At 50.9% G+C, this 15,658-nt stretch overlaps 1 protein-coding gene across 1 annotated transcript in view; it reads left to right on the plus strand.

The window, feature by feature from the left end:
• Window positions 1–15,658, plus strand: part of C3 (complement component 3) — a 27,020-nt gene that overhangs the window by 7,841 nt on the left and 3,521 nt on the right. Inside the window, exons 18-35 of the mRNA XM_004689292.2 lie at window positions 1,426–1,534; window positions 1,762–1,847; window positions 3,418–3,560; window positions 3,648–3,860; window positions 5,268–5,334; window positions 5,422–5,508; window positions 6,486–6,689; window positions 7,006–7,081; window positions 7,308–7,467; window positions 8,070–8,168; window positions 10,761–10,917; window positions 12,352–12,515; window positions 13,506–13,664; window positions 13,802–13,861; window positions 13,978–14,071; window positions 14,177–14,228; window positions 15,334–15,421; window positions 15,540–15,629. Coding sequence (XP_004689349.1) covers window positions 1,426–1,534; window positions 1,762–1,847; window positions 3,418–3,560; window positions 3,648–3,860; window positions 5,268–5,334; window positions 5,422–5,508; window positions 6,486–6,689; window positions 7,006–7,081; window positions 7,308–7,467; window positions 8,070–8,168; window positions 10,761–10,917; window positions 12,352–12,515; window positions 13,506–13,664; window positions 13,802–13,861; window positions 13,978–14,071; window positions 14,177–14,228; window positions 15,334–15,421; window positions 15,540–15,629 — 2,108 coding nt within the window. The remainder of the gene's footprint in view (window positions 1–1,425; window positions 1,535–1,761; window positions 1,848–3,417; window positions 3,561–3,647; window positions 3,861–5,267; window positions 5,335–5,421; window positions 5,509–6,485; window positions 6,690–7,005; window positions 7,082–7,307; window positions 7,468–8,069; window positions 8,169–10,760; window positions 10,918–12,351; window positions 12,516–13,505; window positions 13,665–13,801; window positions 13,862–13,977; window positions 14,072–14,176; window positions 14,229–15,333; window positions 15,422–15,539; window positions 15,630–15,658) is intronic.

Here is a 15,658-nt window from a genome sequence, read left to right on the forward strand (position 1 = left end):
AGGGCCCGGGCTTGGCGGGCGGCGGGGAGCCGGGCCCTCGCCCGAGGGCAAAGCCGTGTCCAGTCTGGGTCCCAGCCCAGCCCACTCCCATCCCAAGAGTGTGCTTGCCAGGGCCAGGACATCCCTAGCCTGATGGAACGTTCTGGAGGATGACACTGGGCACACTAGTTAGTAGCCATGGGACTACTTGTCCCACCCACCACGCAGTGAAATGTCCTGAAAGAGAAGCCCTTTGCCGAGAAACTAAGCCGCTGGGAAGTGCGCAGCGGCACGCGCCAGGCAAAGCGAACACCCATCTTGGATTTTCCTGGAAGCAGTCTCGAACTTAGAGGAAAGTAGAAATACAAATAGAAGGGCCTTTTGCTCCAGAACTGTTTGATGTCCCAGTGTGCCCCGTGCTCGGCTAAGTGCTCACTTTCTAGAAGCAACGATACTCTGCTACAGAACCACGGCAGGACCATCAGACTGAGACATCCGTGGACTCTGCTGTCATCAGATGCTCAGGCTCCCCGACCCCCTCCAAGTTTTGCAGGGCTGTTTTTGCTTGTTTTGCTTTGTTTGTCCTTTATAGGACAGTTCAGAACCCCCCGCCGCTGCATTTATTCTCTTTCAACCCAGCCTCTTCGCTCTCCTGTCTGTCCAGGCTTTCATGCCCGTGCTGTGTGTGAAGGGTTCAGGTCAGATACCATGTGGGTCTGTCCTCATGTAGGGAGTCAGCTGTTTCTCCACAAGCAACCCCGGGCCCTGCCTTCTTGACAGAACCGTCAGAGAGAGGCTGTGTCCTCGGTGCCTCATTGCAGGAGCCATCTGGCACTGATCTGTCCCGTTATGGGTGGCTGAACCTTGATCACTTGATGAAGGGTGCGATGACCGGAAGTCCCCAATGTGAAGTGTCTCTTCATTCCTTTGGAGTTACTTTTTAACTTCTCTTATCTCTTGGATCAGACAAAATTTAAGTCAAGGGAAATGCTCCCCAAAACCAAAGTTCACTATGCCTCTAAAACAAGTGTGGACTCCTATGGCCATGCGTGGGTTTAGAAATAAACCACGTTTGTGTAGTGAGGGTGTCAGCAGGCTCCCTCTGGCCAGGGAAATCTCCCCACTCGCCTGATTGCTTTTACCTTTACACGGCCAGCAGGTGCTACAGGTGTGGTGTCTGTGGGTCTTGATGCTTTTAGATGCTTTCATTTCTCTGAAAAAAGGGGTGGGGGTAAGTATTACCCAACCTGGATGATGTTCACTTCTAACCAACACAGTTGTCAGAGAGGATTTTAATGTATTTTTACGAAGGAGAAAACCCTCCACAGCAAACATGCCTGGGCCCTGGAAGTCATCACCCAGCCCTGTGTGTTCACTGCTGCGAATCCCCGAGATTGTAGTGGGGAACAGCTCTGTCTAAACCCAGACTGCTTTCCTCTTTCCCAGGCAACACGGATGAGGATATTATGCCGGAAGAAGACATCGTTACCCGGAGTCAGTTCCCCGAGAGCTGGCTGTGGACCATAGAAGAATTCAAAGAACCAGCGAAAAATGGGTAAGGCTGGAGACCCTCCCCTACTTCAACCCACCCCCAGACCAGCTCTGAACCATTTGCATGTACCTCCAATATCCCCTCTTCTGGAATCACAACCCAACCTAGAAAAATCAAGATTGGGGCTACTTACCTGTGCCCACTCTAGCCCTCCCCAGGGCTCCTCCTGCAAGCTCTCCCCCTCTGCCCTATTAGGTGGCTACTCCTAACAGCCCCCTCCCCCTATCCAGAATCTCCACAAAGACCATGAATGTGTTCTTGAAAGACTCCATCACCACCTGGGAGATTCTAGCTGTGAGTCTGTCCGACAAGAAAGGTGAGAGGAGGAGGTGGGGACCCCCCCCAGCATTTTCTCATCCCATCAGAACAGACAGATCTTGTGTCTAATGCTGGCTTATTCCTTGCCTCCTGGTTTCTGGGGTCATCAGAGTCAAGGCTGTGGGTGGCGCGGTACTTTTTGTAGAATAGGTTTTTTAGAGCAGCTTTAGTACAACTCAGCAATATTGAGTGGAATGTACCGAGACTTCCTAAACCCTATATCCGCCCCCACACTGGCTCACCCACTATCAACATCCTGAACCAGAGGAACGTTCATTAAATCAAGGTCATGGACATGTCATGCTCACTGCAAGTTCACAGTTGACATTAGGGTTCACTCCCCAATGTCACACCTGTATTCTAGGTGTTTGCACAAATGTATAATGACATTGTGACATTGTAGTATCACACCATAATTTGCAACAAGAACGTTTAAGGAATGATGTCAACCTGACAGAGAGTAAAACCACTAAGAAAAGATAAAAGAGGAAGCCAGATGAAATGCATGGCTGAAACATCGATTGTCAGGTTGTGCAACATCACCCAAAAAGTGCACGTGTTCCCCCACACACACCTGCTGCTAACAGCTGGGAGGGAGAAAGGCCCTGGCCTGGCTGGTGGGGCCCCGAGCAGCCAGGAGCTGCAGCCCCGACTTTGATGCAAGGGAGAAACAGGTGCCAAAAATTCTGACTTTTCCATTCAGCATTTCTTAAAATATTATAATAGATTATTTTTACATCATTTTGTGCCTTTTTCCGTCTCAGCATTTTAAAAATCAAAGTAAATGCAAAACAAGTCCATAGTGAACAAAATATCTAAACTGCAAATGGAGACTAAGGCCATTTGGAACCTTGTTGGGGTCTGAAGCAAGAGGAAAAAGGAACGCCCCCACCCCATAATGCGTGTTTTATGTACCTGTTCAAGGTCAACTTTTTCCAGAGCATTAAAGGAGTTGAAAAATGCTAAAACATTGCAAAGTAGGTAGATGACAAGCTATAGCATGCAATATATGTTAATTGGCTATTTATGTTAGTGGTAAGTTTGCCAGTCAACAGCTGGCTATTAGTAGTAAAATTTTAGGGGAGTCTAAAAGTTACATGGAAATTTTCAAATGCAAGGAATTCGGTGCCCCTAAGCCCTGCCTTGTTCAAGGACCAGCTGTGTTCACAATGGTCATCAGTTTTTTCATCTAAATCAAAGTGAAATTAAAGTAGAAATTCAGTTATCACTTGAGCTAGCCACATTTCAAATGTCCAGGGGGCGTGTGGGGTTTGGGCTACCCCTCAGAGAGGGCCCCTTGAGCTGGGCTCGCCTTCTTCCCTTCTGCACGTGTTGACAAGTAAAGTTATAAAGAAACCAGAAGCACTCAGTCATGGCGAGCTGCCACCCGCGTCTGTGTGTGGTCATCACTCATGGTGTTTCATCTGTGCGCTTCTGTAAAGCGGCCGCGTGCTATGATTGAGTAAGCACCGAGATGCTGGGAAGGGCCAGAACTTGAACCTAAACCCGGAATCTGACTCCCTTGCCCACCCCCTCTCGCTGACCTCTGTACTGTTTCCACCGGGCAGGGATTTGTGTGGCTGATCCCTATGAGGTCAAGGTGATGCAAGATTTCTTCATTGATCTTCGTCTGCCCTACTCCGTGGTACGCAACGAGCAGGTGGAAATCCGAGCCATCCTTTACAACTACCGAGAGCTGGATACCCTCAAGGTGGGTCTCTGGGGCAGCCGTGGGGGCTTAGGAGGGAAACGGGGGTCTGTGGCACACACCTCTGACTTGATTCTCTCTCCCTGGCAGGTGAGAGTGGAGCTGCTCTACAACCCAGCCTTCTGCAGCCTGGCCACTGCCAAGAAGCGCCACCAGCAGACCATAGAAATCCCACCCAAGTCCTCGAGGCCTGTGCCTTACGTCATCGTGCCCCTGGTGATCGGGCACCAGGAGGTGGAGGTCAAGGCCGCCGTCTACGGCCGATTCATCAGCGACGGTATCAAGAAGACCCTGAAGGTCGTGGTGAGTGTCTGGGGACTCCTCCCGTGAGGTCAAGCCAGTCAGGGTCCCAGGCTCTGGGGCACCAAGCATAGTGTCCATCTTAGGAAATGTAGGGGTCCTAGACATTCAGAAGCAGGGCTGGGATTAGGGGGAGGCACGTGAGGCTCTGTCCTCAGGCACGGGATCTTACAGGGCAGCAGAAGGTCAGCAATAAAGGTCCCTGATATATTTCTCCATTAAAACATATTTTAATATCAAACATTCTTTGTAATGCATTTCAGTATAGGAGGGTTTTCTGGCATTAAAGATCTTGGAAAAACACACACTGTTAGCCTGTACCCCTTTGGGATATGCTTTGCCATTTGGTGGTAGGGATGTGTCTTCTGTCTGTTCCTGACTTTCACTGTATTGGCTTTTCTTTAAAGATTTATTTTATTTATGTATGCATATAAGAGCTGGGGTGTGGGCCAGAGGTACATGGGGTGAGAGGATTCACCAGAGTGGGGAGCAGAACAGGTGCTATGTTGAAGGGAGTCGTGGGGAGCCAGGAGAGGTCTGCTGCGCCCTGTGGGTCTCTCCCTGGCCGGGGATCAAACTCGTGCTGCAGTGGCTGGTGACCGCTTCATAGTGCTGAGACTGAACCCCTGGTGCCACCAGGGATCATTTTCCCTCCCAATGATCTTGACTAAATTACTTTCAAAGAGCTTGAAGCAAAAGGAGGACTGAGTGCCCCCATATACTCATCTGTATGTATTTTGTTGATGGTTGAAATGGTTTTATGGTTAATTTCTCCCAAAATGTCAAAGTAGTTGAAAAAAAATATTGAAACCCTGAACAACAAAGGTATAAAAACTAACAGCATTATTTTTTGAAATGTTCTGTTTCTATCCAAACCAGAATTTATTGCACCTTTTCTTTCCTAGCTTTAACAAATTCAAATTCATATTTTTTCAAGTAATCTAATGCTATAGAATAAAATTTCCCATTAATATATTAAGGGGCACGCATTTTTGCTTTTGGTTTGGACCCAGCGACTGCCAGGCTTAAACTCCAGTACTGATTTCCCAGCTGTGTGACCTTGAGCAACTTACTTCAGCAACCTGTACCCCAGTTTCCCCATCTTTAATATGGGTTGATAATGGCAATGCGCACCCCACTGAGTGTTATGTTCCAAGAGTCACCCAAGTAAAGAATGCTTCTAAGCATTTTGCAAAGTTTAATTTTGCCAAGTTATAATCTTGTCACTACCTGCAAGGAGGAAGCTGAGGCCCTGGGAGGCCAAGCACCTGGCCCCATCACACGGCTGGGACAGGCGGATGCCAGCATGCCTGTCTCACAAAAACCCCCAAACAAAAGTGCCCCTGACCAGTGCCTCTGTGTCTGTCTGTCCTTTTACTCGCTGCCCTGCCCACACCCTGCGCTGCCCAGCCGGAAGGAATCAGAGTCAACAAAACCGTGATCGTCCGCACACTGAATCCTGAAGTGGAGGGCCAGAGTGAGTTTGCACAGGAGGGGGATGGGGCCTGGGTGGTGATGTGGGTGGGGGCAGCTGGCGCCATGGGTGTCTCCCATTGGTGCGCAGACGGCGTGCAGCGAATAGAGGTCCCTGCTGCAGACATCAGCGACCAGGTGCCGGACACAGAGCTGGAGACCAGGATCCTGCTGCAAGGTGAGCTGAACTTGACCTTGACCTCCACGGGGCCAGGAGTCTGGAGTCCCAACCCAGAGAAGGGAACCCAGTTCCATCTGATTCCCAAAGTGTCTCATCACTGTGCCTCTCTCCTCCACTTCAGCTAGAAGAGTCCCTCCCTGGTCTGCTTCATAGAAGGTTCCAGTCAGTGCAGTCATCATCCCCCCTCTTCCACGGTCTCAGTTACTCGTGGTCAACTGCACTGGAAAAGTACAGTTAGAGGTGTTAGAGGCAGAAAAAGACCACTTCCACTCAACTTTTGTTAGATTCTATATTGTGATAACTGCCTTATCGTTATTCATTCTTGCTCCTAACTTTAGAAATTTAATTTCAGCCAAGGCATGAATGTGCAGGGGGAAACAGCAACGACCATGTTACCTGCATTTCCAGGCACCCTCTGCGGGTTAAGGCGCATCCGCAGTAGCTAAAGAGAAACTGCTGCGTTTAGTTTGGCAAATAGCTTTTACTGATAAAGGCGGTTCAGTCAGAAGCAGAAATTCTGGAACTGCCTGGGATGGCGGGAAGGGACAAGAAGGGGAAAGCCCCCTGGCAACCTGTGACTTCTGCAGCTTGGGGGAGAGAGCTTGGCCTCTGCCTCTGAGGAGGGAGTGAGTAATAATGTCTCTGTGAGGGGGTGTTGGGAGGGTCCCCCGAGCTGCTGGGATGCATTACTTAGGACAGACCCTGGCAAATGGCGTTCGCGGGACGTGAGCCTTGCCGCTGGGATTGTTTTTGCCACTGGTGTAAGAAGACCACCCTGTGGTGGCAGTTGAATCACACCCCCTCCCACCATCCTCCCCAAGGCACCCCTGCATTCTGTCACACCCAGTCCCAGCTGTGCTTGACACCTTCTCTGGCCGGTTGGAGCTGGGGGGGTGGGGCGGGGGGCCGAGCTCCTGGCCCCACGCACCACGGGTGATGGTCCCTTGTTGAGCTGTCTTCCTGCTGGGCTGCAGGGACCCCAGTTGCCCTGATGGCAGAGGAAGCCATAGATGGCGAACGGCTGAAGCACCTCATCGTGACCCCCTCTGGCTGTGGGGAGCAGAACATGATCGGCATGACGCCCACGGTCATCGCCGTTCACTACCTGGACAGCACGGACCAGTGGGATAAGTTCGGCCTGCAGAAGCGGCAGGAGAGCCTGGATCTCATCAGGAAGGGTGCGCCCCAGGCACCCCCAGGCACCCCCTCTACCTGCCCCTCTGTGGCCCCTCTCAGAGCTCTGTCCACCCTGGGTCCCCTCCCCCTCTCCAGGTCCTGCCCCTCCTCTGAGACCAGAATGGCTGGGAGCCCCCAGTCTCTCCTTCCTTGAGGCAGACCCCTCCCCACCCTGCCTCGGGCCCCCTTTCCTCTCTGAACCCACCCTTGCAGACTCCACATCCCCTCCCTGAACCCCTCCTTCCTGTGCACCCTGACCCTGCACTCAGCACACCCCGCCACCCCTGCCCCCTCATAGTGACTTCAGCTTCTACACAGGGTACACACAGCAGCTGGCCTTCAAGCAACCTAACTGGGCCTATGCGGCCTTCCTGGGCCGACCGTCCAGCACCTGGTGAGTCGCCACAGTCAGCTTCCTCACCTTGGCCTCAAAGTGAGCAGGGCCCACATGATAATCTGGGGTGGCCTGAGAGGGCCTCACTCATCCTGTGTGACTGGAGCCCTGGGCCCAGAGCCCGAGGGCACCCTGGCCCTAGGAGGGGAAACCTGCCTGCCCCTTTCCTCTGGTTTCCTGGGTCCCAGGGCCAGCTGCCTGACACCCCGCACCCCCCCCCCACCAGGCTGACAGCCTACGTAGTCAAGGTCTTCTCTCTGGCCACCAACCTCATCGCCATCGACTCCCAGGTCCTCTGTGAGGCTGTCAAATGGCTGATCCTCGAGAAGCAGAAGCCAGATGGAATCTTCCAGGAGGACGCACCTGTGATACATCAAGAAATGATTGTAAGAGGCCGGGCTGGGAGAGAGGGGTCCATGTGTGCTCATTCTGGGAATCGCGGTTGTAGGCTGGCCTCTCGGGCTTCGGCCACACGGCCTCCCCTGCCTCCACCTCCCCTCTGGCTGCGAGGAGCCTGGCTCTCTTCACCAAGGACCTTTGCATCTCCTGTTGCCGCTGCCTGGTGTGCCAACCCTTGATGCACTCCTCCGATAGTCACTGCATCCGTCATCCTTGGGCACTCTCTCCTGCCCTCGCCAGCCAGGGCTCACGCCCACTGTCCATCCTCACTGCTGTGTGCTCTTGCACAACTCTCTTCAGTTTGTGTTGCTCACTGTGTATCTGCTGTGGGCTGGGTGCTTCATGTCTTTCTCCTGCTGTGTAAAGCTCCATGCAAGCTGGCGGGGGGGGGGGGAGGGGGGGGGGCGGATTTGCGTTTATCAGGTCCACAGCACCAGCAACATTGCAAAATGAATGAATGCTGAGGCGTTTGTCCCCCGAGGGAGGCACCGGGAAGAGACCAGCCTGCCCTGGCCCACACCCACAGATGGCTTGGTGGGCTGTAGGAACACACTGGCGACCCTGCCTTGCTTCCTGCTCCCCGCCCTAGGGTGGCTTCCGGAATGACAAGGAGAAAGAATCGGCCCTCACCGCCTTCGTGCTCATCGCGCTGCTGGAGGCTAGAGATATTTGCGAGGGACAGGTCAATGTGAGTGTCTCCTCTCCTCTCTCCCCCTCCTCTCTCCAGGACACGTTCATCCAGAGGGTGGGTGTTGCATCTGCCCAGTTTCCAGTCTTCCCAGCTGCGGTGGCCGCAGGGTTCATGATAACTCTGGTTGGGTAATTAGCTCAGACGTTCCTCTAAGAGCTTCCAAGCTTAAGTCCTATAATCCTTGCACAGCCCAAGAGGGTGTTCACTCTTGTACCCAGATTCTCAAAGAGAAAACTGAGACAGAGAGAGATTATCGATTGGGTCTTCTCACCAGCTTTACCGTCTTGAGAGTTTTAGCCAGTTTCATACCTTCGCACCTGCTGCTCCTTTCCATTTTGTTCGTGCATCATCAGTGTGTTTGTATCCCAGATGCTTCAAGAGAGAAAATGCAGGCACAGAGCTTTTAAAAAGCCAAGACTGTTTGCTTAGACTTAGACTTAGTTTGGGGGATATTTCAGGAGCTTTTCAAAGGGGTTCATGATCACAGGAAGAAAATGATTAAAAATATTCACTCATCATTATCCCCTTTTCCTCTGGTTTTGGTTTTGCAGCAGAGAAGCTTAGGAAAACGGGTCTGAGAGTCTGTGATCACTCCAGCATCTCTGGAGTTTTGATAATGGGTTGTTGACCTTGAGTGCTCCAGAGGGAAACCCCAGGTCCCACCTGAGCTAGCTAGTAGACAGGGAATCAGTGATATAAAAACACAAGCAAGGCTCTTTGTTTTCATGCCCAGGGCTTTTCTGGTCCAAATCTTGCCAAGTTGAGAGAAATTAAGGTAGAAAAGAGACAGCGTTAGGGCTCCGGGGTCAAACAGGTCTGGCTTCAAATCCTGACTCTCAGACACTTGCCCTCCCCGGGCCTCAGTGTGTGTGCCTATGAACCGGCTATAATACCCTTTGTATCGGGAAAGGTTCTCTGAACTGGCCTAGACGTAACACACATGTGACCTAGGTCATGCAAAAACGGGATTTATTTTAAGGATCCGAGAATTTGTCATTGCGTAGATGAAAAGTGGTCTCAAGGACTCTGCCGGGACTTTGTTCCTCTCTCCTGTCTCCTTTCTCTCGTGCCCAACAAATCCCTGCCATCCCGTTCACCTGGCAGAACATGGCTGCCTTCCTTCAGGAAATTGCCAAACCAAGGCCAGAGCTTCCAGAGAAGCTTCCTTCCAGGGAAGGATTCTGATGAGCTCAGCCTGGGTCAAGTGATTCCCTCCTGGACCCATCAGCTGAGGCCGGGAAGTAGTGAGTAAATATAGCTGTGTCCACTGTGGTGGTGTAAATAGGAAGGAGAAAGTGTCTACAAAAGTCAAGGGCAGGCCCTCCCTGGTGGCTCAGCGGGTTAAAGCACAGCACTGAGAATCTAAAGCTGCTTCCGCATGAGTTCAATTCCCGCCAGCCCCGGAGGTGACCACATGGTGTGGCAGACCTCTCCTGACCCGCCCGCTGCTCCCCTCAGCAGTGTACTTTGACCATCTGCCTGTTCTGTTGCCCACTCTGTCTCTGGTGAAGCCTCTGACCGCCCCTGAGCCTCTGGCCTGTACCCCAGTTCTGTATGCACAAATAAATAAAATCTTTAAAAAAAAAAAAAAGTCAAGGGCAGATGGAGAAAGCTGGGCAGTGTAAAGGATTTGCTGCTGTTACAGCAACCTTATAACTATGTAACAGAAGCTGTGGACCAGACTGCTGGAGTTCAGATCAGGAGTGGGTTGGAACCAGCTTGTGAAAAACAGTTGTTAAATTTCCAGGAATTTTGCAAGTGGATTGTTAAACACATCATTAAAAATTAAAGTCTATAAACATAGAGTTAAAGAGATTAAACTCTAAGTGTTAAGCATTAAGGGCAAAAGGAGTAAATATTTAAAACTCATCTCTTCATAAGCATTGTCTAATATTATCGCTTATGCTCTTGAGTTGATTTATGTGTTGTGTGTGTGTGGAAATGCTGGATAATGCTGTATTGCCGCCCATCTTTTCCCACCTGTACATTCACCGATGCCACATTGGTAGGTTGAAGTCAGCATGAGCGTATTTACACCATGGGAATCAGCAGACACTAAAATCATGCCTTCCTCTGCCCCTCATCACATGCATGCATTAAGAATGATAATAGAAAATCATACAGGATTTTATGACATTAAATGAGTTCGTATATGATGTACATTGTAAGTGTAGGCTATGGTGATGATGTGTGAATAAGGGGTGTTGCCACAGATGTTCTGAACTTGGAGGATACCAGGTCATGATTGGGGTCTCTCTTCCCCACCCCACGTTCAGAGAAGTCACACTGATAGCTTTAAATTGGCCACGAAGGGCGTGTTGACTCCTGTAAGTCACCACCAGCCCACAGAAGAGCTGGTTGTTAGACATTTATCAGCACACCCCTGGGTACTTAGACTACCCCGTGCAAAGCAGCAAAGCAGCTCACAGTAGGTGAAATGTCTGGGAAGCCCTCACAAATAGATTCAAGATAGACAGATCCCAGGCACAGAACAGCCCGACTGCCCGGGAGTGGCGTATATGTGAGCCTTACCACTTGTCCATGCCAGTAATGCCCACCTGACAGGACTGCTTCATCCCTTTCTCATAGAGCCTACCAGACAGCATTGACAAAGCAGGAGAATTCCTTGTAGACAACTACATGAACCTGCAGAGACCATATACTGTGGCCATTGCTGGCTATGCCCTGGCCCAACTGGGCAAACTGGAGGACCCCTTCCTCAGAAAATTTCTGGACACTGCTACAGGTGAGGGGCCGCAGGTGGGGTGAAGGGGATGCATGACTGGGGGTTGAGGGTGGACATCCTGAGCTGGGATGCCTGGTTCTAAGCTGCTCTGGGATAGACAGCTCCAAGCTGGGCTGGATGGCCCTAAAGTGTGAAAAGTCCTCACTGGAAGTCACACAAGAAAGTCCACTGCCCGATTCATTCACCAAGTGTGTGTGGAGCACTCACTGTGACACAGCAGTTGAGGGAAATGGACTCTGGCATCCCCAGACCTAAGCTAAAGCCCACTCTGCCACAGTCTCACTGTGTGGCCTTGTACAAATCACTTTATCTCTCTGGACCTTATTTTCCTCACCTTAAAATGATACCTATGTCATAGAGTGGATGTGGAGATGACATGAGCGATGCAGGTGGAAGAGCATCTGGAACAGAGTTCTCACACTGATGTGATTATTGCCAGAAGCATTTTCTGTCAATAATATTATCTCAATGGTAATTAGGATTAGATAAGATGATGCCATAGGGAATCTAGCATGTAGTGAGTACTTAGTGATCGGTTCTCGTAATTACAGTGGATACTGTTTGTGTTTGCTGTTGAACATATCTCAAGGAATAGCTGTAACATATACCAAGTGGTTTAACACAGCAGAAGTTTGGTAGCAGTGGACAGCTCTCCTCCACACAGTGATGCAGGACTCTAAGCCTCCATCTTTCTGTTGCTCTGCCCCCCTGGGGCTTCAGAATTCACCCCATTGAGTAGAGAGGAAAACAGAAAGATTGTGCAAGGGAGGTGTGCCAGGCATGGAAGGCTCCCCTCATTAACATGCACATTCCATTGGTCATCCATACCTGCAAGGGCAGCTGGAGCTATGGTCCATGTGTGTGTCCAGGAAAAGAAGGGGATGGTTCTTATGGTTCTTGGCGAGAGTCTCTTCCATAAATGCTTTCTTAGGCGCTTGGATTATCACAGTGAATACAGCCCCTGCCCCTATAGTGTCACACTATAAGGAAAAAAGAACCGAGTTAATAGATTGTTGCAGTGCATCATAATGATAGGGCAAGACAGGCACAGGACGCTCTGAGAGGTAAAGGGGGACCTCACTCAGTCTTAGGGTGTCATTGAAGCTGCATGGTGGGGTTTGCTAAGAGTGAATCAGAGTAGGTGGAGAAAGGATGTTCCAAATAAAGGGAACAGAATATACAAAGGCTCAGCAGTAAGGACAAGTGAAAAAGGACAGGGAATCTCCCATTGGTCAGTGAGTCTGTGTTCAGAATTCAGATGGAGTGAAGGCTGACGGGGGAAGAGAGTGAGGCGGGAGCCAGCAGACTGAGGGGGTTGGGTACCAAGACACACCAGCCCTGAGAAGTCTAGCATGAGTCCTTATCTGAGTTTTCTCTGGAGTCTTCAAGCTGGACGGAGCCGTGAGCACCATGGGTGGGGGTTTCTCTCTTCAGACAAGAACCACTGGGAGGAACCCGGCCAGAAGCTCTACAGTGTGGAAGCTACGTCATATGCGCTCTTGGCCTTGCTGCAGCTCAGAGACTTCGACTACGTGCCTCCCGTCGTGCGCTGGCTCAATGAGCAGAGATACTACGGAGGTGGCTATGGCTCCACGCAGGCAAGTGGCCCCCGCCCCCCAAGCTCCTGCATCCTACCTCCTCTGACCTCCCAGCGACCCCCAGAGAAGACGCTGAGCCCAAGAGAGGCAGTTCTTCCCATGAGCCAGAGTGATTGAAATGGAGTTGAAAAATAAGGTTTTTTTTATTGTTGCTACAAACCCACTGACGGATTCTAGACGACATTCTGGAAGCCCCAACCTGTGTTCTGAGGCTTCTCTTCCCTCATGGCCTCTAGACCATATTCTCACGGTCCAAGTTCAGGTGTGAGTCTCTTTCCCCCTCATGGGTTCATGTTCTCATTCCACCAGGCTCCCCGTGCTATCCTGTTCCACCTGTGAGTTCCAGACCAGATTCTCAGTTATTCCAGAGCATGCTCCAAACTCTTCTCTCCCCTTGGTGGGATGTAGACCATAGTTTTCAGTAACTTCAAGCTCCAGAGATCATAGGCTACAGTTCCCCCCCCCTTTCTGGAGTGTTCTCAGTCACATCCTTGGTACCACTTTTGGGTTCTAGATTGTATGCTAAGTGTTCTCAGGATCCAACTCTATTCTTTTTTCATACATGGGTTTCTAAACACATTCTCAGTGCTCCAAGCCTTGTCCTAAGATTTTCTTCTCTGGATGGGTCTGGACCATACTCAGGATTACTAGACCTTCAGTTCTGTGCCTGCCCTTTTGGTAGATTCTAGACATGCTCATAATGTCTCCAAGTTCTGGTCTGAACCTTTGTTCCTAGGAGAATTCCAAAACATGCCCTGCATGTCTAGGTTGTTAGACTGCCAGTTTTACCCTTCTGCTCTCCAGTGGGTTCTTGGTCACCGAGCCCTGGTTTGAGTCTCTCTCGCTCAGACAACTCTACAACACGACCTCGGTATCTACAGCCCTCAGTCTTATCCTCCCTCTCGGGTGGTTCTAGGCCAGAGTATCAGTGTCCCGATGGGTTCTAACCATTTGCTCGGTCTCCAGCTCACCCTCTCTTGTGGGTTCTAGGCCACCTTCATGGTTTTCCAAGCCTTGGCCCAATACCAGAAGGATGTTCCTAACCATGAGGACCTGAACATGGACGTGTCCATCCACCTGCCCAGCCGCAGCAGCGCAGTCCAGCACCGCCTCCTCTGGGAATCCGCCAGCCTCCTGCGATCAGAGGAGGTGCAGCTGTCCAGCCAGACCCGCCTCCCTGTCCCCTCCCTACAGCCAGGGCTTGTCGGGAGGCGCGAGGGAGGGCAGGTAACCATGGCAGCCAGGTGGTTCACAGCTCCCTGTCTTTTCTTCCTCCTTCCCTCTAGACCAAGGAAAATGAGAACTTCACACTAATAGCTACAGGGAAAGGACAAGGCACCTTGTCGGTGAGAAACAGCAGCCTGGCCTGCTGCGTCCTCTGGGCTCTTCTGCCCCCCGGGATTCTCCTGTTCCCAAGTCTAGCGAGCTGACTTCCTGATGCCTCCTCCCCTCCCCTCGCCAGGTGGTGACAACGTACCATGCCAAGATCAAAAAGGACAAAGCCATCTGCAAGAATTTTGACCTCAGGGTCAACATACGACCAGCTTCTGACACAGGTAAAAGGAATGATGACCCCGCCAAGTCTCCCCCATTCTGTTAGCTGCCTGCCTCCTGACTGGGGTCCCATGCCTCCTCTTCATCGCTGTCTTCTGTGTTTCTAGTCAAGGCGCCTCAGGAAGCCAAGGGCACCATGTTCCTTGAAATCTGTGCCAGGTAAGAGATGGGCCCCTTGGGTTCATTTGGTCATTTCTCTGGCTCTAGCAAACTTCTTCAAGAAAGTTGTGCCCTGGCCTTTAAATTTTTTGTAGCACATCAAAAACTCACATATTATCAAAGTTACAAAGGTACAGAGAGATGAGGAGTACAGTAGTTTACTGCGCTGTAATTTAAAACATTAGAACATTGAGATTAATGTTGATTTTTTTTTCCTTCGTAAAACTTTTGCTGAAGCACTGTCGCTTGGATAATGCCTCCTTTTCCCTCTGTATAATTCATAATCTACAGCAAGCATCTTGTCCATGACACAGTGGCTTGCCACACCTAAGCTTGGGTCCACACGCAGCATTGAATTCTGTCAATGTCATAAGACAGAATTTCTCACCTGTGAAGTTTTTTGCCAGTGTCACATCCACTGAGATATCGTCATCTTTCTGTCACAACCCTTTTTCTCACGTGTGTCAATCAACTTGCCTCCGAAAGTCTGCCAGATCAGCAGAGCCAACATTTCCATGGCCTGCTTTTTCTTTGAAAGTTGCACTGAGGCCCTCCCTGGTGGTGCAGTGGGTTAAAGCGCAGCACTATGAAGTGATCGCAGCCACTGCAGCACGAGTTCAATCCCCAGCCAGGGTGGTGACCCACATGGCGCAACAGACCTCTCTGACCCTCCCAGTGCTCCCCTCAGCAGTATATTTTGGTCAGTCTATCTGTTTTGCTCCCTACTTTGTCTCTGGTGAATCCTCTCACCCCCCTGCACCTCTGGCTTGTGCCCCAGTTCTGTATGCATAAATCTTTAAAAAATAAAGTTCCACTGAAGGAGACCAGGTCACAGAATCATGCAGAGGAAGTCTTCTCTTCATCTTCGAGAAGAACAGAGGCACAAAGAGGTTAAGTGCTCATCCGATGTCACACAGAGCTGAAATGTAACCCAGGGCCCGGGCTATTCATTCCCTTGACTATTACCTTTATCCCCCCTTAGGGGACTGTTTCCTAAAATCTGGCATCCCTAAATGCTGCTGTGTGGACACCAGAAGCCTCAGCCCCCACCAGCCCCCCAAGGCCCACCTCACCATAACGTGCACCTCCTTTCTCATGCCACCAGGTACCTGGGCAAACAGGACGCCACTATGTCCATCCTGGATGTGTCCATGATGACCGGTTTCTCTCCTGACATTGCTGACCTGGAATTGGTAGGAAGGTCTTGGCTTTAGGGGCTGAAATTGGTGGGACTGATCTTGGGGTTTGGAAACAACTAGAGGGAGGAAAGGGGGCCCCGGAGTAGTTTTTCACAGCACTGCCTTTCCCCAGCTGAGCAACGGCGTTGACAGATACATCTCTAAGTATGAGCTGAACCAGGTCACAGCCAGCAAGAACACACTCATCATCTACCTAGACAAGGTAAGGCTGCCCCTGGGATCGTGACCCAT

Source organism: Condylura cristata, unplaced genomic scaffold, assembly GCF_000260355.1.
Source record: "Condylura cristata isolate star-nosed mole 26May11 unplaced genomic scaffold, ConCri1.0 scaffold00025, whole genome shotgun sequence".
Taxonomy (NCBI): Eukaryota; Metazoa; Chordata; class Mammalia; order Eulipotyphla; family Talpidae; genus Condylura; species Condylura cristata.